Source organism: Microtus ochrogaster, linkage group LG5, assembly GCF_000317375.1.
Source record: "Microtus ochrogaster isolate Prairie Vole_2 linkage group LG5, MicOch1.0, whole genome shotgun sequence".
NCBI lineage: Eukaryota > Metazoa > Chordata > Mammalia > Rodentia > Cricetidae > Microtus > Microtus ochrogaster.
The window spans coordinates 43,158,778-43,185,027 of NC_022031.1; the positions used below are offsets into that span (position 1 = coordinate 43,158,778).

The following is a 26,250-nucleotide window of genomic DNA, read 5'->3' on the forward strand; positions in this document are numbered from 1 at the left end:
CAGGCGGATCTCTGTGAGTTCGAGACCAGCCTGGTCTACAAGAGCTAGTTCCAGGACAGGCACCAAAGCTACAGAGAAACCCTGTCTCAAAAAAACAAAATAAACAAACAAAAAACAAATTGAAGTTAAATAATAAGTGAGTTAAAGAAGAAATCAAGTGAAATCAAAATATCCCTGCAACTAACTGAAAATGAAAGCACAATACAATAAAGTTTCGGGGGCATGTTATGAACAGTTCTAAGAGGGACAATTACAGCCCTAAGCACTTACATTAAAAACAATCAGAGAGTACGAATAAACGACTTAATGATGCAATTCAAAGATTTGGAAAAACAAGAACAAACCAAACTTCAACCCAGAAGATAGTAAAAGAAATAATAAAAAAATTCAAAGAAATAGAAACAAATAAAAATACAAAGAATCAATTACTCTGATAGCTGGTTCTCCGAGGTGATAAACAAGATCTATAGATTCTTGGTCCACTTAACAAAAAGAAAGAAACCAATTACCCAAATTAACAAAATAAAAAACAAGCAGGGAACATTATAATACACATCAAAGAAATACAAAATACTATAGTATTTAAAAAAAACTTCATTAAGTTGGAAAATATGAAAGAAATAGGTGAATTTCTTGATTTACCCAAAATACTACAGCTAAATCAAGAAGAGATCAAGAACCTAAACAGACCCACGACAAACGTGTTAATTGAAACTGTAATTAAAAAAAAAAGTTTCCAACTATAAAGTCCAGGTCCTGATGGATTCACAACAGACATCTATCAGGCTTTTAAAGAACTACATCCTACTCTTCCCAAAACTCTTAAAAAAAAAAAAAAGAAACAGGAGAACTACAAAACCTGTTTTTAGAAACCAGTATTAATCTAATACCCAAACTAGGTAAAGATACAAGAAACAAAACAAAACTACAGACTGTTATCCCTGATGAACAGAGCTGCAAAATCCTCAATAAATACTACCAAACTGAATACAAATGCATATCAAGTAGCTTATTCACCATGATTAAAATGTCTTTATCATAGAAATGCAGAGTTGGTTCAATATCTGTAATAATAAGTATAATAAATATATAAATGGACTTAAGGATAACATCACACGAGCACCTTAACAGATACAGAAAAAAAATCTTTAACAGAATACATGTTTCCTTGATAAAAATTCTAGAAAAAACAGGACTGTAGGGAACATACCTTGACATAAAAAAAGCTATGTATGACAAACCTACAGCCAATATTATCCTAAATGAAGAAAAACTAGGTTTTACTCCAAAATTAGGAGTAAGACAGAGCTGCCCACTATCCCAACTATTCCTTTGCATTATAGTGCTGTAAAGAGTAGTTGGAGCAATTGGACACGGAAAAGTAAATTTAGCCGGGTGGTGGTGGCACACGTTTTTAATCCCAGCACAAGGAAAACAGAAGCAGAGTAGGGGAATCTCTGTGAGTTCAGGGCCAGCCTGGTCTACAAAGTGAGTTCCAGAACAAGCTCCAAAATGTTACACAGAAAAACCCTGCCTTGAAAACCTGGAGAAAAAAAATGGAGTTAAAGGGAAACTTACAAGAAAAGGAGGATGGAAGAATGGATAAAAAGGAGGTGTGGCACATATACACATTGGAGTTCTACTCAGCGGTAAAAAACAATGACACCTTGAATTTTGCATGCGAATCAATGGACATAGAAAACACTTTACTGGGTGAGATAACCCAGACCCCAAAAGAGGAATATGGTATGTACTCACTCATTAGTGGATTCTAGCCATAAAAAAGGGACATTGAGCCTATAGTTCATGATCCTAGAGAAGCTAAATAATAAGGTGAACCCAAAGAAAAACATATATTTATCCTCCTGGATATTGAAAATAGACAAGATCACTGAGCAAAAGTTGGGAGCACAGGGGTGAGGGTAGGGATGGGTTGGGAGTAAGGGGAGATGGGAAGAGAGAAGGAGAAAGGGGAGGATTGGGGAGAGCTTGGGGAAATGGGATGGTTGAGATGGAGGAAGGGTGGATATGGGAGCAGGGAAGAAGATATCTTAACTAAGGGAGCCATTTTAGGGTTGGCAAGAGACTTGGCTCTAGAGGGGTTCCCAGGTGTTCAAGGGGATTTCCTCAGCTAGTTCCTTGGGCAACAGAGGAGAGGGCGCCTGAACTGGCCTTATCCGATAGCCACACTGATGAATATCTTGCATATCACCATAGAACTTTCATCTGGCAATGGATGGAGATAGAGACAGAGACCCACATTGGAGCACTGCACTGAGCTCCAAAGGCCCAGATGAAGAGCAGAAGGAGGGAGAACATGAGCAAGAAAGTCAGGACTGCGAGGGGTGCGCCCACCCACAGAGATGGTGGGACGGATCTAATGGGAGCTCACCAAGGCTAGCTGGACTGGGACTGAATGAGCATGTGATCAAACCAGACTCTCTGAATATGGCTGACAATGAGGGCAGACTGAGAAGCTCATGATAATGACACTGGGTTTTGATTCTACTGCATGTACTGGCTTTTTGGGAGCCTAGTCTGTTTGGATGCTCACCTTCCTAGACCTGGATGGAGCGGGGAGGGCCTTGGACTTCCCACAGGGCAGGGCACCCTGACTTCTCTTAAGACTGGAGAGGGAGGGAGGGGGGAGTGAAGGAAGTGGGAGGGAAATGGCAGGATGGGAGGAGGTGGAAATTATTAATAATAATAAAAAAAAAGCAACAATTCGCACCAGGCGGTGGTGGCGCCCGCCTTTAATCCCAGCACTTGGGAGGCAGAGGCAGGCGGATCTCTGTGAGTTCGAGAGCAGCCTGGTCTACAAGAGCTAGTTCCAGGACAGGCTCCAAAGCCACAGAGAAACCCTGTCTCGGAAAAAAAAAAAAAAAAAAAAGAGTAACAATTGATAACTGGAACCTTGTAAAATGAAAAACCTTCTGTATACCTAAGGAAACAATCAATTAAGTGAAAAAGAAAGCTACAGAATGAGAATCTTTGCCTGTTACACATCTCAAAGAAAATAGCCAGCATATAAAAAAACTCAAAAAACAAAAAGTCAAGGAAACAAATAACCCAATTTAAAATATGGATTAGGTTTCTAGAGAGAGTTTTCAACAGAAGGCATAAAAACAGCTGAGAAATATCTCGAAAAGTGTTCATCATCCTTAGCAATGAGGGCATTGCAAATTAAAACAGCTCGAAGATTGCATCACATCCTACTCAGAACGGCTAAGATAAACAAAACAACTGACAACAAATGTTGGCATGGATTTGGAAAAAGAGGAACCCTCATTCACTGTTGGTGGGGATGCAAATTAATGCAGTCATTCTGAAAACTAAAATTCTACAACTACTTCCAGATACAAGAACAGCAAGTGCAAGGGCTTGGAGGCAGAAGCTAAGCTAAGCTCTGTCTGTCTGGAGGTGGGCTACACGACCAGACAGCAGTGATGTGAAAGCCCAGGCTGGATGTATCCCTTGCCCGTGCTGTACAGTGTTCTTCAGAAACACTGATAACGTTCACAGCGAAACACCAATAAAACCCACAAAAGCATGAAAGCAAGGACCGGAGCAGAAGTCATCAACTGGAGAAGGCACCACAGCAGCTACTGCAACCAGACTAACACAACTGTTAAGAGCCCCAAATAAAAGAAGTCACACTGTACAAAAGCCAAAGGTGGCTGAGATAACCAAGAAGAGAGGGTCAAGAACAGAACTTCCAATAATTACGTTCAGAGACTGAAAAAGAACAAAAAGGAGAAAAAGGAACTGTGAGGGGCAAACCAGGGGGATTCGACGTCAAGTGTTGACAAGAAAAAGGGGTGGAGGGTGATGTCTCAGTCTTCAGAGAATTTGAGGGGATTAAACTGAAGAAAATCCACTGGGTTAGCCAATCAGGAATCATTTTGTAACAGATCAGGGACGAGCTTAATTAGAAGGATGGAGATGTAAGCCAGCTTCCAAGAAGCTAAGGGTTTTTATTAGGAAGACCTTGAGAAAGTCAAGGTAACAAAGCATAAACTAACCTTTACAAAAGCAGAAATGAAAGAGAGATGGCATTATAGCAAAGGGATGACAGCAGTGAGTCAGAAAAGAGGAACATGATTTTGGAAAAAGAAGTCAGTTTCTATAAGGGATCAGAGTGAAACCATGAAAAAGCAGGGAGAACTGAGGAACCAAAGTCCCAGGGAGAAGCTACAAGGCCAGTTTACAAGAGTGAAGAGAGCAGTCTTAGAAAGATGGACTGCAGGGCTGGGGTGACAGATAGAACACACATGCTTAGCATGCACAGGCCATGGTTTCTGATCCCCTGCAGAGGGAAGTGTGTAGGAGGTAGGGGTGCTATTTTCAGACAAGAAATAAGGGACAGTGGTAAAGATATGGAGATAAAGGAAGATAACAAAACCTACGCTTCTTAACTAGAAAGAGAACATGCTTGGTCAGGTGAGCAGTCATGGGTTAGCAGTTTATCTGGCTTAAGGGTCAGTGAATTGAAATCAGACCATGAAAGAGCTCGTTGTGAACTAGACCACTCTTACGTTTTTACCTACGTTTGAAACATAGGACAAAACACAACACACACACAAAAATTTTAAGGCCCTTAGAGGATTGGCCATATGTATCACTGGTCAGTGACTTTAAAAGGATTGAGGTCATCTTTAGAACATAACCAAATACAACAAGAACTGAATGTGATAGCCAAGCTCACCTCCTAGCAGGCTGCTGGTTAATATACTTACCCAAAAGCAGAAAGGAAGGCACAGTCATCATGCAAAATACTTGCTACTCTTTCAAAAACTCTGTAATTATCTGAATCCTTCTGCTCAAAGTATCCAATGATATTTCTCTTACTGCGCTGTAAAATAAAGTATCTAATTATTTTCTGACATACATGGTTCTACTTCATTTACACTTTATTCTGGAACTCAGTTCTGACTGTATTCAGTTATCTGCAACTGAAGAATAACTATGAATGCAGTGAGGACATTTAATGCCTATTCCAAAACTATCAACAATTATGTTGGCTTGAAAATCGTATTTACTACAATAAAACCTAACTATAAATTTATTAAAACTGCATCAATTCAGACTCCTCCACAGGTCCCTAATATGCCTCCACATGGTACTGTACATGCTAACTGCATAAGACTCTGTCCACTCTCTATACTGGCCAGTTCTCAGGGCTGTGTGCTTGCAGCCAAAACATTAAGGTGTAGTGATATTTCATTTGTATTTTAATAAATAAAGCGTGCCTTAAGTTCAGAGAGTAAAACAGCCGCACTGATCAGCCTTACAGACCAGGCAGTAGTGACACACACCTTTAATCCCAGTAGCCACACTAGTTCACCATAGAAGCCGGGCGGTAGTGGTGCATGCCTTTAATCCCAGCCCTAGAGAGGAATATAAGAAGGGAGGAGACAGCTCTCACTCAGTCTCATTCTGAGATTCTGGAGGCAGGATCGCCATTTCAGACTGAGGTAGAGGTACGAGCCAGTGGCTGGATGTTTTGCTTTTCTGACCTTCAGGCTGAACCCCAATTTCTGTCTCTGGGTTTTTATTAACTGTGGTACATTAAGGTATAGCAGACTGTTTTGTTTAAGACAAAAAAGAAGAATTTGCTGTTTGATCTAAAATGGCAAGCTCCCCAAGCATAGTCATCCCTTCCTGGACTGCAACACACTGCCTGTATAAGCACCCATCATGGCCCTTTGCATATTCTCACAGGACGCAGGGGCTGGGAGACAGCAATAACAAGAAAGGCTCACAGCTCACAAGGCCTGCTGTGATGTGAGTAATAAGGTACTTCATCTCTGGCCCAGGAATCATATTCCTCTGACAACAATCACAAAATGGTAGCTAGCTAATTTATTAACATGTCACCTGATAGTGACTGGAATAAAAACTAAACACTATAGTATTTTGCTTTTGGTGTTTGTGTGTGTGCATGTATGTGCATGGTGTATTTAATTTAGAAAGACAGACGTTGGCTAAGTTTATCAAAAGGGACTATTTTAAAGGACACTAAGTCATAACAAAGCTGAACAGTGATTAAAGTAGATGCTTTGCAGGTGTCAACCACGGGAAAGAGGCAAACTGTGGTGTGTATGCTTGACTTAAACTGTTCATAATTCAGGAGTCTCTTTGTACTACATTAATTCAATTAGTGAAGCTTTACGGTATGTTACACATTTATCTGGAAGTTCAGCAACCATTAGCATTTCCCTTGAGAATTAGTCCCAGACAAACTCTTTCCAGTATGCAAACTGTCAAATCTATTGCAGTAAACTGTAAGAAAACATACAGAGTATGTATTCATATTATGGTCTGTTTGTGTTATTACACGGGCAATGTACGTTCATCCACCATCAGTTAACTTACATCAAGAGTGGTGACTTCATCTATACTTTGAATCTCGTGAATTGGGTTACTTTTCTGTTGCCTGATGTAGTCTGCGAGCGCTTTCACTGATCGCTGGCCCCTGTATTCTCTCTTCATCATCATTCCATTGCGAAATAATTTGAGCGTTGGGTATTTGTTTATCCTGTACCTCTGGGCTATATCAGCTAAAAGAATGCATGAAAGGAAGTTAGTTACCACTCAGTCAAGGTGAGCATATTAGTCTAACGATCAGAAACATTACAATTACTTAGTGACAACTTTATTAATGAAATAGAAAAGAAAATACTGGTTATCACTGGCTGGCCTTAAATTTTGAATCTACTGCTTATGGTGTGCACGAACCTTAAAAGCTCATAAACTGTGATTCCCTCACTTTGTATCTGTTATAGTAAGGATAATTTCTATTACTATAAAGTTGTTATATGAATCAAGTGAGACAATGCAAACACATTGAATAGTAAGTATGGCAGATGGATATTGAATTAAAAATTAGCAATAACAATTATGCCTTCAAAGCATATAAGCTAGGAGGAGGGTGATAAGCAGGAAGTAAATTGAATTATATACCCCAAGGCCTTTGAAGTGCTCAGGAAGAAGCAGCAGTACTTACAATATTTGCTAAGTTAAGGCTGCCTTGTATTCTCTCCAGGACAAGGATTTAGAGAATACTAAAGGATTATTAGAGTTTAAGGTTAGAGCACGGGTTCTCAAAAGAGATGGTGGATAAAAGCCTATATGTATATAATTTAGATCACATAATACTTGGGTAAAATCCATGGAGGATTTATAAATAGGAAATCAAAATTCATTAGCAAAGCTCTTTACATCTGAATTATTAACACAATGTATACATATTTAATAAAGCCAATAGCCTGCCTAGTTTAGGTGCTGCTGACTTCAAAGCAGAACCAGAAAGTACATTGCTACAAGCTCTTCTCCAGTGGCAAACTACAATTAGAAAGTATGTTTTGGAGCCCTACTGAGCAAGGAATGAATGCGATTACACTGGAATAAGAACGGCAACACAACAAATACAAGTTTTAAAGACAGAGCCATTTGTAATAAGGTAAAGAACAGAAAATGTGGTTTAGTCATATGAAAAATGATCTTCCTATTAAAAACACATACCTCTCCACTACACTACACATAATATATGGAAAATGAACATTTACAGTGATATATAAATATAATGGCACTTTTAAAACTATATCAAACAATTCCTCTGAGCAATGAAATTGGTCTAGAGAATTGAAAATATCTTTTTTAAAGTTATGATTTTCCCAAGCATCTCCCAGAGACTCATCTGATTTAATAAAGGATGGGTGACCATAATATGAAGTATCAGGCTGTTCCATAAAGGAATGAAAAACAATTGTATATTTCTAAAGTGAAATACTCAGGATGCATGTAAAGTGAAAAAACAGGCAGATGTGAAAGCAAAAGGGGTGTGGGGGAGAAATATAAATGTATCTGTATGTATAAACACACACACATATGCCCCTGCTTATACATCTGTCCCTCTTTAACCTCCAAAGGAGAAAAAAGGAAAGAGGTCACCAGTGGGAGAAAATGAGAGACCCTTTGGAAGAAATTTAGATTTTAATTTTTCCACTTTGATTTTACACTTCTGACTTTGAAATAATGCACATATTTAACATGAATATAAAATGTTTTAAACATTAATATCAGTACTGTTGTTTTGGAATTTAAAAGAATTTTGGTAAAGCATCTGATATCAGTAAGGTCACTAAGAATCAAGAGTTCCAGCCTAAGAGAGTAAAGTATAAAACTGTCAAACACTTCACGTTATTGGCCTGAACAAAAGTTTTGTTGAATAAGACTTCAAAAGTATAGGCAACAAGAGCAAAACTAGACAAATGGGATTATCTAGAACTAAAAAGCTTTATACAGCAAGGGAAATAGTCTTTAGAGTACAGAGACAATCCATAAACTGGAAAATAATATATACAGTGACAATAAACAGAGTCAGTACTTAACATTTATACAATATTCAAACTAGTATACTGTAAAACTAACAATTACTCAATTTAAAAATGGGTAAAAGATCTGAACAGATAGTTCACAAAAGCAGTTATTTGAAGGTGTGTGGAAAGAAAAGTCAACATCATCACCCGTCAGGGAAATTTAACTCAAAACCACAAGGAGAGGCTGAGACATAGCACTGTGGTAGAGTACCTGTCTAGTCTAGCATGGCTCCAGTAACACACAGGAAAGTACACAGACATCACCCACTCTAGTTAGACTAACTCTTTAAACGACAAAAGATAGGAAATGTTGGTGAGGAGGTGGAACAGTGGAACATTTGCATTACTTTAGGGGAGAATGTAAAATAGCTGAAAGAGTCATTATGGACAACAGAATAGAAGTTCCTCAGAAGATTCAAAAGAGATATGACATGAAGGACCCATCAGTTCCGCTGCTGGGGTATATATTCAAAGGTACAGCCAGAATGTTGACAAAGGATCACACTCCCATGTTTGCAAAAGCACTGGTTACAACACTCAAAATAGAGAACCACCTAAAGGCCTATGACAGTCACTGGTGAATGAAAAGGGGGGAGGGAAGGAGGCAGGAAGGGAGGAGGGGGGAGGGAGGGAGGGAGGAAGTGAAGGAGGGAGAAAGCGAAGGGGGGAGGGAAACAGATTGCTAGACTGATGTAGGATGTCCTTCTGTATATGTGCTGCTTTTACTGGTTAATGAATAAAGCTGTTTTGGCCAATAGCTTAGCAGAGTAAAACCAGGCAGGAAATCTGAACAAAGATATATATATAGAGAAAGTAGGCAGAGTCAAGGAGACACAATGTAGCTGCCAAAGGAGGACATGCTGGAACCTTACCCGTAGGCCACAGCCTTGTGGCAATACACAGAGGAACAGAAATGCATTAATTTAAGATGAAAGATGTAGGGGCCAAAATATGCAGGCCCATATTCATTCCTACATGGTTTGGCAGTCAGAGAATTCTGAGCTACCTACAAGGTGCAATTTGCACCTGTCACACAGAAGGTGGTCACCTGGCTTTTTAATAGTAAAACAACCTGACACCAACCTAACAAGTGGTCAGGATAAGCTAATGTCTTCTGCTCCTTCTATTGTAAATTAAAAGGTCACCTGGAGCAGACACAGCAGTTTAAGACTCATCTCATGTGATCGGAGAACAATACAGATGCTCTGTAAAGACAGATCCAGAGAGAAAAGACCTCTAAACAAGTTACAGTGTGTTTAAAAATATACAAAGGCTTGGAAAAGAGAAACGAGAAAGGTAATAGTCATAGAAAAAATAGTTTAAAAATAACAAAATCTTTATAAAGAGAAAAGTAAAATAAAAAATAAATCACACAGAGATGGAAAAGACACAGGGAGTCTGGATCCTGTCATTGTGTTGATTTGATTAAATGTTTTGATTACTGATGGATGAACAACAGCTGCTAAAACATATTGGATTATGGAGGTTGCTGGATTAAACCAACCTATATATTTAAAAAATGTCTTATTCAAATTGTAAGTCAAAAAAATGTATTATGTTGGGGAAGAGGGTATGCTTTTATTTCCACAGGAAATCAGAGACAGTAGATTCACTCCAGGTTGATATGAATCTGCTGTGAACTAAACCCCCTTGAAAATCCTGGCTACAGACATAAAGAAATAAACTTACAAAAACTAAAAATACATGATGTATATTTTACCTGCTCAAACATTAAAACAAAAAATTATCTTTGGCTAACTTGTGTACAACAGTCTATATTTTATTAATGCAGATATATATTTATGTTACTTTTAAAAGTTTATGTATTTTCAGAGCAAGGGAACCAAACACTAATGAAAACAAATGGTCCAGGTGATCCAGCATCTCAAAAGGCTTCTGCTACAGCTTTCTTAATCCTGCATCCAGAATAGTTTCAAGGATGCTGGCAGAGATGGTTCAACCTCACAGACTACTCCAGTGTAGACTTAACCATCATCCTAAATTTTCTCAAGATTCCCCCAAAAATACCAGCACCTCCAAATAACAGGAAGCAGTTTAGAGAAAACAACACACACATTCCCAAAAGACTGATTATGGATGTTTGCTATTATTTAAAGGGGTTGGTTACAAGTTGTTAACAACTATTAATCTCAAAATATTTTACATTGGTATGGATTCTGGTTCACTGATATAAATTCTAAGTTATTTTTACTATACTATATGTATGTTTCTACTCTTGTTTGGGGTATTGTGCTTATGCAGCTCACTTAATGTAATGTATAATTAAGAACTACAGGTTAATAGTCATTTATAATCAAACTTGTAGTCATCTTAGGTATGTTTTCAAGGTTAAGCAGATATATTTAGATAGATGGTCTTCAAACACTTCAAAGACCGACAGAATATGGCATTGAAAGGTGTTTAATAACCTACAGCTTTTTATGACAGTAAGACACGTCTGCTCCTGATAGCACCAACTTACTTCAAAAAAAGATAATGGGCATCGAAGAACCTCCTTAAGGATTTTGCTTTCTTTATGGTACAATCTAGCCAATTGGGCAAAAGACTGCCCTTGTTTCAACTGCTGACAGTGTATTGTCAAAACTGGACCAGCAGGATGCAAAAGAAAGTTACTGCTACATGTTGCCATGACAAAGTAGAACTGTCCTTCGAAATTTCCTGCTTCCAAGAAATGTCAGTTAGATACACTAGGCCTATAGGCCAAAGCTATATATCCCAATGTTGCAGAAGAGTTCTGGGTGACTGTCCAGGCAGTAAGCTGTGCCTGTCATTTGTTAACATTACAGCCTTCTGAGGTCTTTGATGGAGTTAAAGACATAGTTATGATTAAAAGTAAATTAGGTATAAAATTTTAGACTCACAAAGATAAGACAGATAATAGAGTAATTTCTCTAAATTTACCAATTACAAATGGACTGGATATTGTAACTGTAATTCTTACTTGATAACGGTTTTTGTTGAATATAATTTTACTACGTTAAAGTTAAAACCTTCCTTTTTAGTTGCACAAAAAGGGAAATGTAGAATAATCCTTTTTGTACACTGTAAAGACATGTTGCTCTCATTGTTAATAAAGAGTTGATGGACAATAGCTAGGCAGGATTTTTGGGGAGAGAAGATTCTGGGAGGAACAAGGGTAGAGTCAAAGCAGGAGATGAACATCCTGTACTGCGATAAGGGGTAGAACATAAACAGAAATATGGGTTAATCTAAGCTGTAAGAGCTAGTTAGTAACAAACCTAACCTATTGGCCAAACATTTATACTTAATAATAAGTCTCTGTGTAGTTATTTGGGAGTGGGCTGGTCAGACTGAACTTACCAATGACCCTGACAAAAAAAAATTCTACCTACAACAGTCTCAGGCTGCCTTCAAATTTGCTATGTAACCCAGGTTAGCCTTGAACTCAAGATCCTGCTCATTATACCTAGCAAGACCATGAGTTTTCATGACAAACTAGAAGATACTTGTAACATACACAAGAAGCAAATGATAGCACTTATAAAAGAATGCATTCAAACAAAAGTAAACTAGTTGAGCTGTGGTGGCTCACACCTTTAATCACAGCACTAGGGAGGTAGAGGCAGGAGAATCTCTGTGAGTTTGCAGCCAGCCTGGTCTATGAGAGCTACTTTCCAGATAGCCAAGGCTACACAGAGAAGCCTTGCCTTGAAAAACCAAAAATAAATAAACAAACAAATAAAAATTTGAGGGACGTGAACTAAAGATATTGTTCCATTTACGAAACAAAAATAAGTCAATAAATATAAAAGCATACTCAGCTGTAATCATGAAGTTATTGATTAAACTACCAAATGAAATTTTATTCACCACATTGCCAAAAAAAAGCAAGCAAATAAAACCCCTCAAAATTTAAACTCAAAATATCAAGCCCTACACATATCTTATCATGTACAACTTTAGTATATATGCAATGTTACTAAGGATAAATTAGGTGAGTGTCTAAGCTTCCAGCAAGGTGTCAACTTATCTTTCCTCTTCTTTCATTCCCCACAAAGGGTGTGGCAAAAAGGACATGTAACAGGTCTAAAATGAAATGACTAATCTAATAAAAAGCATTTATTTTTTTATTTGCAATCTCAGGATCAGTTTGAAAATGGACAGCCAAAGACACTACTAGAGACAATATAATGCTTTCAACTATTTAAAAACAACATTTTAATTAATTCTTTGAACACGTCATATATTTTGATTATTTTCATCCCCTCTCCTAACTCCCCTAGATTCTGCCTACCCCTACAAACAAACTTCATGCGCATGCATGGTCTAGCTTCCTTTCTCCTTTTAAAATGAATGGGATGAAAACTTAATATACTAGAAAAGAATCTGTACACAGCAGAAAATAGGAAGGTCAGAGAGATTCTCGAGGGTCTGAAGCTCTGTTAATAGAATTAGAATGCTAGCTATCCCGTTTGTGATAACTGGCCAGAGAGCTATGGAGTCGGACTCTCCAAACACTCGCCTAGCAGTAGGAGATTATTTAAGAAGCACTGCAGGACTGGTACAGGCGGCAAGAGCCTACTTCCATACTCAGTCATTAGAACTGTTGGGCTGCCTTAACAATCTGGTTATGAAGAGAAAAGCTAATATCTGAAGACTATTAGGAGACTGGTCAACAAATTCGAACAATATCATGATAGCAGATATGCTGAACAATGAGATAACTTTTAATTATTAAGAAGCAAAACCTGTAAAATTACATTGATTGAAAATTTCAGACATAAAGGTAACTTTTTATAAGCTTTGGCCAAAAGTGATTTTAAGATAATTATAGCATGACGTTTTGATAAGTGATAACTTAAGGGATATAATAAACGGTTTTTAAAAATTACCTGGATAGATCAAATGTTAAAATGGATGTCAGAGGAATTGGAAATTTCAGGAGGTTAACAGCACCCTGACTGGAAAATTAACATGTACTGTACTTCGATGGTCACTAACTTTGCTTTAATGGACTCTTCTTCCGGCTTCACAAACACCCAATAGGGCTCCAAGTGGAGAAAGTGTGTCATGCTCTTGTCTCATCCATGGCCCACTATTATTATCCAAAGTCAGTCTAAGAAGGCAGATGCTTTCAACAGGAAGTTATCACTGTCCAAAACCCAGGAGGACTACTGCTGTTTCCATACCTCTTCCTAGTCTTAAACCACGCTCCTTTAAAACAGACATTCTCCCCCAAGTCACACCATCAAAATAAAACCCTCAACAGAAGACATTAAAAATGACCTTGACTCAAAGCTTACTTAGAGCTCAGGCTCCCTTGAGTAGTGCAGACAGCTAGCAAGACTCAGACGATTTCCAGTCCATCCTCTGTGGTGGCTAAGGACCACGACAGTGGTGCACGGGTTCTGAGTGACTGCTTTCTTTATAGTTGCTTATTTTCCAACAACTCTGTCCTATTCACTTGGGCCATTGATATTTTTGTGCTCTTTATGTAGGATTTATGCTCACCTCTAATAAAAGTTTCTTGACTTCAAATAAGGAAGGTTTGAGTAGCATTAGAAGATGGACCGGTAAGAGTAACTCAGTCATATGGTAGCATATTGTCTAATTCAAGAACTTTCCAAGAAATGCTAACAGGAAAGGTTTGATGGTTCTGCACTGACCAACACACGAGTGCATACTCTTAATGCCATACAGACTCTAGCCACTGGAGGTCAGCAGAGAACCTGGTCCTACTAGGGGCAGACTGACCTTCCAGATTAAAGGCAGCATTTCCATCAGAATAATGAATTCTATTCCCACATTCTCACCTGAGGAGACTCTAGGTGGTCTGATCGTATTCCACGGTGGAGGCAAGGGTATGTTTGAAGCATGTGCATACATGTCCACATATGCATGTATAAAGTATGCACGAATGACAAAAACTTTTGGAAAACAAACTAAAGAAAACAGAATCACCTGCAATCCAGCCACCACTATTAACCATTACTAGCCTTTATAGAAAAATCACCATTGATATTTTGGATTCCGAGTCTACCTTGCTGACTCTGAATAAAATCTATTTAACTAGTAGTGACATATTTCAATTGAGAAAACAAAGCAAATTCTCAGGTGGGTCAAATAGGAAAGTGCTAACATAATACTTAAAGACTGAGTTGCAGCCAGCACTTTGCAGAAACTTGTAGAAAGAGCAGAGTGAAAATTCCTTAATCAAGAGGACCGGCAACACTCTCAATGTGTAGAGTCAGTCACTGCGTGGGACGTAAAAGCCAACTCTGCTGACAAATGAGGCACAAGAGATTCTGAATGAATCTTCCTTCTTGTAAAACACACACTAATTTCTGCATGTGGAGATAAAATTGTTCCTTATAATCAATGATGAGTGAGAGTTGGAGAAATACAGAAGAAAACACTCCGATGCACTGCTGGGAGAACTGAAATAAGCTAGAGTATTACAATGTACCTGTTAGACACCAGCTACTGGTAGGCACTCAATTATCTACTCACTTTTCAATAACTACAAGTGAACAACTATACCCGCTAGGTATCAGTGCTGGGAAAGACCACTACAGAGATAAGGTTCATCCTCTTACAGGGCTCACATTTTATTTCATTTATTGATTGATTGAGACAATGTCTCACTATACATTCTAGGCTGGTCTGGAATTCTTGATGTAGACCAAACTAGCCTTGAACCCACAGAGATTCACCTGCCTTTGCCTCCCAAAAGCTGAGGTTCAATGTAAATGCCACCACATCTGGCCTTATCTTTTATTATTGTCATTGTTATCACCATTACTGATGTGACTACTTCCAACACTACTCCTGTTTCCATGGGTCAAACTCTTAGAAGAACCTTACCATCCCTAACACATAGCATACACATATTCCAGTTTGTAGTCACTTGGTACAACTTAAGAAGCTAAGATTCTTGCCCCGCCCCTGTCTCAAGGGCAAATAAATAAATAAATAAATTAAATTAAATAAAAAATAGCATATATCCTGATCAAAGAAGTTTTCCCAAGTCCTCCAGACTGAGAAGGTAACTGCCAGAACGATGGCAAAAACACAACCTGACATCCTGCTCTTCTGTCAAGCATGGGGACAGAGACAGCTGGGACTGAGATCAATTTCTGTCTCTTTTTCTGCAGCCATGACTTCATTTTCCCCTTTCTTTCCCTGTTCTCTGATAGTCCGTCTGTTCCCTATAATGAGTATAGCAAATGGAGAGTTTTAGGAACCTGAGGTGAAATGCAAGCTGTACTTGGGATTTCATGAAATGTAAAGAGTTGGTGAGCGTGCTGACGCTATTCCAGCTTCATCTACTCCTCTTAGCTGTACAATGAGGAAAACAGAGGCGCGGTGAACAAAGGCTATGTGCAGTTTACACCCTGAAACACAAGTACCGACTGGGTGGAACTGGCTTCTTTCCTACTCCACCCCAAGTTCTCAGCACTGGAGTGAACCTTCCATACAAGATCCTTACTCAGAAGGGCATATGAAGACGTGAGCTGCCAGTGGGTGGGAGAGGAGACGGAAGGAAACACAGGCAGCAAACCAAGTAAGTGGCTCCTAGAAATGTGCACTGCGATGAAGACTCCAGAAAACCAACCAAACGGTATTAAGAGAAGACTTCCCAACCTGTTTTGAGAGACAAGGAGGTACTGTCCCTCCCAAAGGGACCCACAGGGACTTCTTTAAAGTGCTCGTTGATGCTTTACTTTTAAAGTCCCATTACGTGTTAATATTGTCCTGAATTCTGCTGTTTCTCGACTGTATAGTCTCACCACCATCAGCTCTTCAAGAGGACTGATGAAAAATTCTAACATAAAATTTACAAAACTTTCTCCCCAGGGGACTATGCAAGATTGTGGCTCAGAAAGATCTCACCTTTATGCATGCCTGTCACACCACAGTTTGGGCTTCAACAAAAGTACTACTCTTTCTTCATATCTGTGTCATATCCCCAGAGAAGAAGCCCCATCCCATCATGGTAAGGTATACTTATTAATATAACGTATTGCAATATTTAATGCCTCCTCTTCAGAGAAGTTATTGTGTGTTCAGCTCTATGTTCAGTTTGCTGCCACATCTCTAGGACCTATCACATGTCATTACAGAGAATAGGTCTGTAAGTTTTTGTGGAATAAATACTATTAGCTAATTCAAAAGACTGTGATAGCCATAGGTGAGGTAATTTATGTAAGAATAAGCTGAGATCCACATAAGCACTCAATGAATACACTCACCAATTAATTTAATTAGAAAGTTTTCATAGGAACTGCTCTAACACGAACCATGTGACTCTGGATGAGAGGTCCGAGTGAAGCAGTTGAGGCAGCAGACAGCCCAGAGCCGACTGCCACAACACCCAACAGGTGACTGATAGAACAAGAGACGGAGTCAGGATGGTATCTTGATTTTCAAGCAACCTTGTATCCTTGACAGGAAACGGATCCTCTGACCCCAACAAAGTTAATCTGGAAGCAACAAGTACACATATTTGTCTGGACAGACTATGGTAAAGAAATACCAACCACAGGAAGAAAACTGACTTTATTTGTGCAGAGCACAATCATTTTCACTAGAAAGTCATTACAATATGAAATATATATATATGTATGTATTTGTGTGTATATATATATATATATATATATATATATATATATATATATATAACTGCTGGAATTAAAATCCAACACACAGAGCAACACAAGTGTTAATTTCATTTTCTACATATTACAACATCAATAAACACAAAATTTAAAAGCCAAAGCCTTTTTTAACATTTACAAAAAGTAAGACATAGATAAGAATACAAAGCCTGGGGGTTGGGGAAACCTTGACAAACCCAAACTGACAAATATTCTACAGCTCCAGGAGGTGAAAACTCAGTGAGGGATGTAAACCTGTGGGATGCAGCGCCACTGTGTCGTCTGTGATGCTCTGTCTTGGGGAAATTATTATTAAAAGCACAATAAGTGCACTTAGAACAATGACCACAGACACACTTAGTATTTATAAATGAACCTTTATTGAAGACACTTTAATGCCATTTGTAAGACACTTCAATATCTTACATGTTTTCAATGTATACTGCTTCAAAATTTCTATAAATAACTCTGCATTTTAAAAAAGAAAAATATTCTACAAATTACGTGACCAATATTACTTAGAATAGCCTAGGTTCTGAAAATAAAGATAAAAAGATGACCAGAAAGACCCAAGACATAACAAGTAAATGCGACAGCCTGGATGAGAAAAAAGACGTGGAAGAACTGGTAAATACGGTGCATTGAGGGAGGCTCCAGTATTGGCCTCCAAGGTCTGACAGTAAAGTAATATAAAATGTTGATGGTGGAGCACAGAGAAAACACACACAGACACACTCAATCTCAAAATAAAATACACTAATAGAGTTCATAAGAGTTATCAGAAAAATAATATATGTAAACTGAAAATGAAAAAAATATTGCTGAAACTGGAAATACCTAAATACATGGTAAAATTAAGAATGTTTACAGATCAAAAGATTTAAGATTACTAAAATAATAATTCTCCCCAAACTGGTCCCAATGAAGTGAACTCTAAGTAGAATCCTGGCTAGGCGTCACATGGAAATACAACACCACTAAAACAGACAAAGGCACTTGGAGAAAAAAGCACAAAGTTGGAAGATTTACACTACTTGTTTACAAGATCCTTTATAAGCTACAAAAATCCACAAAATATGCAATGAACAGTCGCTAGATCAACAATACAAAAAAAGAACAGAAACAGAGTCATAAGTACAGGGCCTATGATTCTATTTCAACAAAGATGCAAGGCAATCAGAGAAAAAAGGGAAAGATTTTTCACTAACACATAATTACACATCTGTTTGACAACCACATACAACAAACCACCCTCCCACTTTAACTCATGTATTGCTCTACAAGTAATAACTAATTATAAATGAACAATGGGCATAGAAGGAAACCTTCATACTATGAATTTTATAGAAGAAAACAAGGCAAAGTAATTTTGCAACATCTGCATAAATACAAAATCCAAACTATGATGCATTAAAAGTTAGTAAGAACTTCATCAAAATTAAAAACATGGAACCAGAAAGGTGGTTCAGTGGTTAAGAGTACTTATTCCTCTTGCAAAGGACTTGAGTACTTATATGGTGGCCTACAGACAGCCCTAACTACAGTTCCAAGAGATCTGACTCCCTTTTCTGAACTCTGCAGGGACTGTGCACATGCATGCTGTACATAAATACATACATACCATACATACAGGCAAGCTAAACATTCATACACATAAAATAAAATAAATCTAAAAAAGAAACTTAAGACATTTAAGGTAGGTGTGATGCCACAGTTCTGAAATTCCAGCACTTTGGAGATTGCAGTAAGTGATTACAAGTTCCAGGTTAGCTTCGGCTACATATTAAGCCCCAAGGTAGTCTGGGCTACTTAGTGAGACCTCTCTCAAACAAGCAAGCAAACAAAAGCAAAACAAAACAAAACAAAAAACCCAAAGGGCAATGGATACAGTTGCAACACAACCCTTGCAACCAAAGCTCAGGGGACGCTGCAGAAGAGAGGGCAGAAAGATGGTAAGAGCCAAAGGACCAGGAGGCCTGCTGTGAGAGCAGGTCTCTTAGCAACAACAAGGAAGCCATATCTGATTCCTCAGTGGATGCCTAGACAAGACCTAATACAACACCAATAAGTGCTAAAAGGAAAGGAGACTGTTCAAAGGACCAGCCCCTTAGGCAATTAACAAAAGAGAAGAGAAGGAAAATCAGTCTTCCTCAGAGATGAGTCTCCTAATCATCAACACCAAATGATCAATCCTGTAATCATATACCTACAAGGAACACTAAACAGATTCAGCAGGTTGTATCTATATATTTATGCATATACATAGGTAATAATAATAATTTTTTAAAAGGCCATGAAGAAGCGGTGGTGGTACATGAGAGGGACTAGAGGGTAAGTGGGAAGGGGGGACTGAAGTAATTACATTTTACTTTTAAAAGCATGTAAAGTGAGGGGGCAGCAAGATAAAGGTCATTGTAACCAAGCCTGACAACTTGAGTTTGATCCGCAGGTCTCACACAATAGAAGGAGAGAACTGACTGTCCCAAGTTTTTCTCTGACCTCAACATGCATGCTGTGGCATGTACAATAAAAAAAAAAATGAGTAAGTATAATACAAAACTGAAAATAAAAACAAAAGACAACCCTGCACAAAGCTGAAATCTCCCACTTCCATAATTCAAATGCTATCACAGAGCCATCATAAAACTATCTAACAGAATAGAGAACTTGGAAATAAACAATCACAAACACCTGTTGTTCTATAAGGATGTCAATACCATCTAATTGGGGGAACAGTCTCTTCAACATATGGTTCCAAATAGCCTGGATATTTTACACATATAAAAATAAAATTAGACTCTTACCTTAATATATACATACAAAATAAATTAAAAAGTACAAACACCAAGTAAGACCCAAGACTGGAAAGCTATTAAAATATAGGAGAGCTTACTGACATTAGATTCACTATGATTTCTTAGCTATGACACCTAAAATATGGGCAACAAATATAAAAACAGATGAATTGTACTACAAGATTAAAAAAAACAATAAGACACAACCAACAAAATAAAAAGACAACCTGCAAAATGAGAGAAATATTTGAAAGCCATGTGTGTGAGATAAAGGAAGAATATTTAGAATGTATAAAGACCTCTAGCCATTTAGTAACAGAAAGATGACAAAAACTAATTTTTAAGAAAAGGAGAACATTTTTTCCAATAACTAACAAGCATATTTAGATACTCAACATCACTAAACTTTAGGCAATACAAATCAACCATATTATCTATGAGATGATTGGTATTTTCAAATATTTAATACACATAAAGCTTTGTACATAATATATACCATTAACAAGGATATGGAAAAACTAAAACACTTATGTACTATTAAATGATGAATAAACAAAATGGAATATATAATAGTTTCACATTCATAGTTAACTGCAGCCAAAAATACTATATAAAAATTCCAGAAATAAACAACTATTAAACTGAACACGTTCTAAGTGGCATAATGAAATCTCATGTCTTACTGCCTCCTACTGGTGCACTAGGTCTCCCCGAGCCAACACACCCACACTGCACACACACACTGCCTGCCCATTGGTCACTCAGCAGTTGTCTCGGCTATCAGGTCAATTACAGTACCATAGGGCTTATGTTCAAATCCTTTTCTCCTTAATAATGACTGCATGCTAAGCAGCGATTCTAGCAATTTGAATAAGCCAACAAAAAGAATTTAAGCTTTAGTACAATATGATATATTACAAAACTAGATTCATGTAACTTTTATTATTATATAAATGTTATATACTTATAATAAAAACTAGGATATTCCTCTTTAAAAAGGAAATTATAGTATATCCCGACAGGAAACCAGTCGTGAGACTGCAGATATAACTTTCGCTAGTAAACAATGATGGATTAAAAACAACATCTGAACTATGGCTATTTTCCTCAATAAAAGGAAACTTCTAATAGTGAGATTTATTTATTGTATAAATTAATTTAAATTAATTTGTTTAAAAAATACCATAAATGATGCACATAATTGATTCAATGATAGAAATAACTAATTCTCTCCCCATGACTGTAAGTGTGAAAGTATAGTGGTTCAAATTTAGTGCCAGTAGAAACTCCGAAACTCATATTTTCATTGTAGCATCTAATTAAATATAGAAAGAATAGAAGAATCTGAACGTTGACTCCATACCCAGCATGCCAAGCTCTCTATCAGTGAAAGGGCAGGAAGGAAGTACTCCAGAAAGCAATGCAGACATCATCTCTGTCTGTACCTGCAATTTTTATTGCCTTCTTTATTTAATTCATCTGTGAGTTAACAAACAGAAATATGGGGAATGGCTTCTAATAGTTTGAAATGATATGCCATCAGAAAATGCTATTCTTCCGGGCATTGAGCAGTGCTAGTAAATCCTCAAAATGCTCTCTGAATGAAACAGGAAAGAACAAAACTGCTCTGTGCAGACATTGGTCAGATCAGGGCTCTAATTCCAGCTTAATACACACTAAGCTGGACAACACTGGTTAAGTCGCTTTATTCTGTTTCTTTGCCCAGAAAAATGAAGAGAGACAGAGGGAGAGAGAAAGAGTGAGGGAAAGGGGGAGACAGACAGAGATACACACAGGGAGAGCAGGTGTTCAGGAGCAGAATAACTGCCATCAGCAGGTCAAATATAAGGAGGTAATTTGTAGAATAGAAGAAAGCTTTACACACAGTAACTTACCAAGAACTCAATGCAAACAAGCTTTTATGAATAGTTTGTCTTCTAGAAACTGTCAAATGCATGACAGATACAGATTAGTAAGCTGTTACGTCTCTACAACCGGGAGCATCAAGAAAAAGAAAAAAAGTATTGACTTGAAAAACTCCCAGTGCAGCTGACGAAGCAGCTAAGACCCCAACACAAGACCTACCAAGTTCAACTCGCTTGGCACTCCGAGAAGGGAAGGCTGGAGTACAGTGAGCAGGGTACTTGGAGGGAGCACTAACTGCTAGTTCACCTGTTCAACTTAGAAAACACTGCTACTTATATTAAAAATCACAGAGATTTTACAGAGTGCATTTCACAGGCACAAACAAAACACAAGAAAACAGATTTTTAGAGAGACTAACCAAAGTGTTTATAATAGTTCAAAAGTTATCATAGTAACTGCAGCTAATTACACTTTAAACACAAAGCCAGTCTTAGCAGAATCCTTAAAATAAACAGAAACACAAAAATCTGATACTGTTTTATTTGAAATGAATATCATATTTTTGTATAATTTTATAGTCTTATTTAAATTGACTATTATGATATTTTTACATGCTTCTAAAAGTAATAAAAATCCTTATCTGTCTTCCAAAACTATAGTTCAATTGTATTTATTGATTTTAGTATTTGCTTTGGTAGAAAATGTAGTTAGCTGCTACCTATATACTTGATCTGCTACATTTTAATTCAAAAAAAGCATAAATATCTTTTACATAGGCAAAATGGAGTTTTGTTGAAAAGACATAATAAAAGATAAAATACTAGAAATTTATTCTAGGTTCCAGACTCTTAGATTTTATCTTCATTTAAAGCAGGGCATTTGGGGGGAAAAAGGAAGGGGGTTTTGCATGTGGAGGAGGGAATACGACATTTCTTCCAGACTTCCTATTTAGTTACTTACAGTGCTGATCACAATCAACTCTGGCAAACACTACTTGATTTTTATCTGGATATTCTTCCTTAATGACATCAGATGCTTCCTCAAAAATTGGATGCAACATCTGGCTGAAACGACACCTACACACAGACAAGCACACAATTAGCAGGAGAAGGCAGAAGGTACAGGGTCTTACTGCAGTTACCATTCATTGATGTTTAGTATATGTACAGTAAACAACCTGTGAGACAATCACACATTCAGTTTAACCATGCTTCTGATGTCTGTCAATGAATAGAGGAAACTGACTTGAATTCAGAGATCGCACTCTCTAATGCAATATTGTATAAACTATCAAGTTCATTTGTTGTTTTGCCAGTGTTTTGGTGAACGTAACTACAGATCTCTCACAGAAGTTATGACGTAAGCCTGCAACATACCCTCTACCCTACATTGCTTAGGCTTGTAACTGCTAAGATCTGAGTGTTTACAGAAGAAATCACCTTTATCTGAGCAATAACATCCTTCCATATTATTGTACAAACTCTGAGTTTATTGCAAATGCTAGGTCAACCCACCTGACTACTCCATCAATTTCAGACACAAGTTAATGTATAAATAAAAACAGTTCTTTCAAAAGAATATATAGGAGATAATAAGTATTTTCCCTTCAAAATATATTCATACATTAAAATAGGCCTTTATCTCTACAATCATATAAACATACTATGTCCAGCAGCAAACGTTCTAATTCCTAAAGACTCCCTGACATTTTCCCCTCTCCCACCTGGTTATAAAAGTGGGGCAAAATATCCACAATATTCCAGGAAATTGTTACTTCTAATCCTCTCTGCCCCTCATTTGGTCAATAACTTCAGAAATCCATATTGGGGGTGATTAAAGGAACCTAACTGGGGTGTGAGAGGGGGTGGAGAAATAGTATATACATACAACCACATGAGGAAGATGGACATTTCATGGGAAAAGATATTGAGGAAGATATGTAAAACACTATCATTGCTACTATTGCTTTTAGAGCCCTTATATACCAAGACATTTTCTTGAAGAAACCTGTGACTTGTAATCCATGTGAGTTACCTATATTAGCAATAATCCAGTGAAGAATATGTGAAAGGGTGCGGCTTTACACCTCCTCCCTATTTCTTCTTGTTTCTCTCTCTAGCCTACTCACCCGACTTCCTAAGGAGATATCCTAGAATATACCAAGGAGACATAATCTGTATCTTCAGACTCAGCTTTCAAGTGGTTCTTTCCTCTCTAGCATCTTAAATCTCCCATCTGGGATAGGTAGGAAGGGTCTGTGGACATCCTGGACCAGGTGTTATTTAACTACATATTCTAAATAGGTGTTCAATAGACTCTGTTAAATGAGCAACCTGATAAATTCAAAAACTAGAGCAGCCAGAACCCAAGGTCTGCGAGTACTTAAAATTTTCTGAAAATAGAGTAGGCAGAGGGCAGGGGAAGGCAGAGACAGGGTCTGGTTTGTGGTTCTGAGAATTTTAGCTGGGGAATACGTGAGAACAGATCTAAGGCTTCTGGCTCCGGAGCAAGGGAAGTCTCACATCGAGAGCTCCTCTCTGGGCAGTCCAGTAAAGTTTTTAAGCAGATTCATATTTAAAATAGTATCTGTTTGAGTACTAAAAGTTTAAAGGGGAAGGTGTATTATTACTGCAGCTTTGTATGCAAGAAAACACTACATTCACACAGGTAACACCACAAAAGAAACAGAGCCACTAAAAAGCTTTCATGGTCTTCTGACCCAATCTTCAATGAGGGCTTAAATAATCCTTAACCAATCAACCACAGAGGTAACAGACACTTTGGTGCCATTTACTATTATGACCTAGTGGAAGAGAAATAAGCTTTAGATTTAGATACACCTGAGTTTAAATTCCCAGATCCACCACTTACTAGTCAGATGGCCTTTCTGAACCTCAGTTTCCCTAATCTAAAATGGAAATCACAATACCTAGCTGCAAGTCAACCCTGAGCCTTAGAACAATATACAGAGCATTACTCACCACCTACTCAGGGTTATTCTTCTCTGCAGTATTATAGTGCTTCTAGGTAGCTAGCTACATAAGAGAACTAACTTCCAGAGAATAGAGCCTAGCCTTTGAAAGCAAATGCAGGAAGCTTATCAGCAAATTACCCAAATTTCCCCAGTTGAAAAAAAGAGCGCCAATTCATCACTAACAGTAAAAGATATTCTTTAGGTATATGTTTTCTCAAAGAGCCGCTACTAGTCCACATTTCCAACTCAGATCTGCATGTACTACTCTGCTTTCTCATGACAACCAGAATTCCTCGCTCAAGAGCACTGCATTCTAGTTTGCCCTGTGCTAGCATCTGATCAGGTCGCAGGCAAGTACTTTACTCCTCTGAATCTGAGTTTCCTTACCTGGGAAGTACACTGGACTAGATAATCTCTACCAAAATTTATGACTAAGTCCTAATTTGCCTTGAGAAATGCTACCTCCACTAAGCATTTACATACATGGTATTTTCCTGTGAATCTTCAACTTTTTATTAAAGTTTTTAAAATACCATATCATGCATCCACACACTCTTTCAAGAGACATTGTTATGTACTTATGAGTCACGTGTTTTGAAAAGTGTTGGAGATGACATCTTAAAGTACTTATGGTAACTATCTCCACAGAACACAGATGGTTATTTGGGAATTACCAACTAGACTGTAGCATGTATAGGACTGCAGCGGAGTAAGACTGGAGCTGCGAGAACTGCAGAATCTCCTTGACTCACAAAAGGGCTAAGTCCAAGGAATCTAATGGGAACTGAAAATATCTTAAGGCAAAAATGCATTAACTATGCCCACCCTTCGAACAACACAGCTCAGAAACGTGCACAATGCAGATGATCAGTTTCTCTGCCTCATGACCATCTGTTTGGCTGGGAGCTAGACCTTGCCACCACAGCCCACCACAGAGGGGATATATATTGCTTGCTACCAGCCCAGACACAGGTCACAGTTTAAAGTTCAGCTTCTATGGAATGCATATAATTTTTACATGATAGTTACATGCTGAACTGTTGCACACTGGACACTGTCCTAACCTGAGTTGACGGAGGGGAGGAGCACTGATACACCAAGATGACTGGAAGAAAGCAGCACTCTAGTCTCCTATCTGAAAGACGATTAACAAATAAAGAAGTATTTGTGAACAAAAAGTGAGCCACCCAGGTCGGGAAGATGGCAGGAGAGTGGCATAAGAGTACACACTTTCACAGAATTGAAAGAAGTTTGCTGCGACAAGCAGAATATGGGGGCAGAAAGAAGCGAGAGATGCAAGCGAGCAAATCATGAGGTACCTTCTAGGTCAAAGCAAGGGGCTTAAATTTTAACCCAAAGATTCAGAAGGTTTAAGATAAGAGTGTAAACTCAAATAATTTGCAGTGTAGGGAAGAAATCAGCCTTATATTATAGAGAGTACTGTGGAAATACATAATGTAAAAATATATAAATACGTAATATATAAACTCTGACTTACACTGCGGAGAATACTGTGGACATATGTAAAACTAGAGGCATAGAAAACCCAGGGAGGAGATGGTCTCAGGGAACCAAGGAAACTGCAGGACCACAGC

At 37.9% G+C, this 26,250-nt stretch overlaps 1 protein-coding gene across 1 annotated transcript in view; it reads right to left on the reverse strand.

Annotated features, from left to right (window-relative positions):
* The window catches only part of Erp44 (endoplasmic reticulum protein 44), an 81,776-nt gene that overhangs the window by 21,188 nt on the left and 34,338 nt on the right, over positions 1-26,250 (reverse strand). The window contains exons 4-6 of the mRNA XM_005362162.3: positions 22,642-22,757; positions 6,376-6,560; positions 4,737-4,852 (exon numbers count right to left, since the gene is read on the reverse strand). Coding sequence (XP_005362219.1) covers positions 4,737-4,852; positions 6,376-6,560; positions 22,642-22,757 — 417 coding nt within the window. The remainder of the gene's footprint in view (positions 1-4,736; positions 4,853-6,375; positions 6,561-22,641; positions 22,758-26,250) is intronic.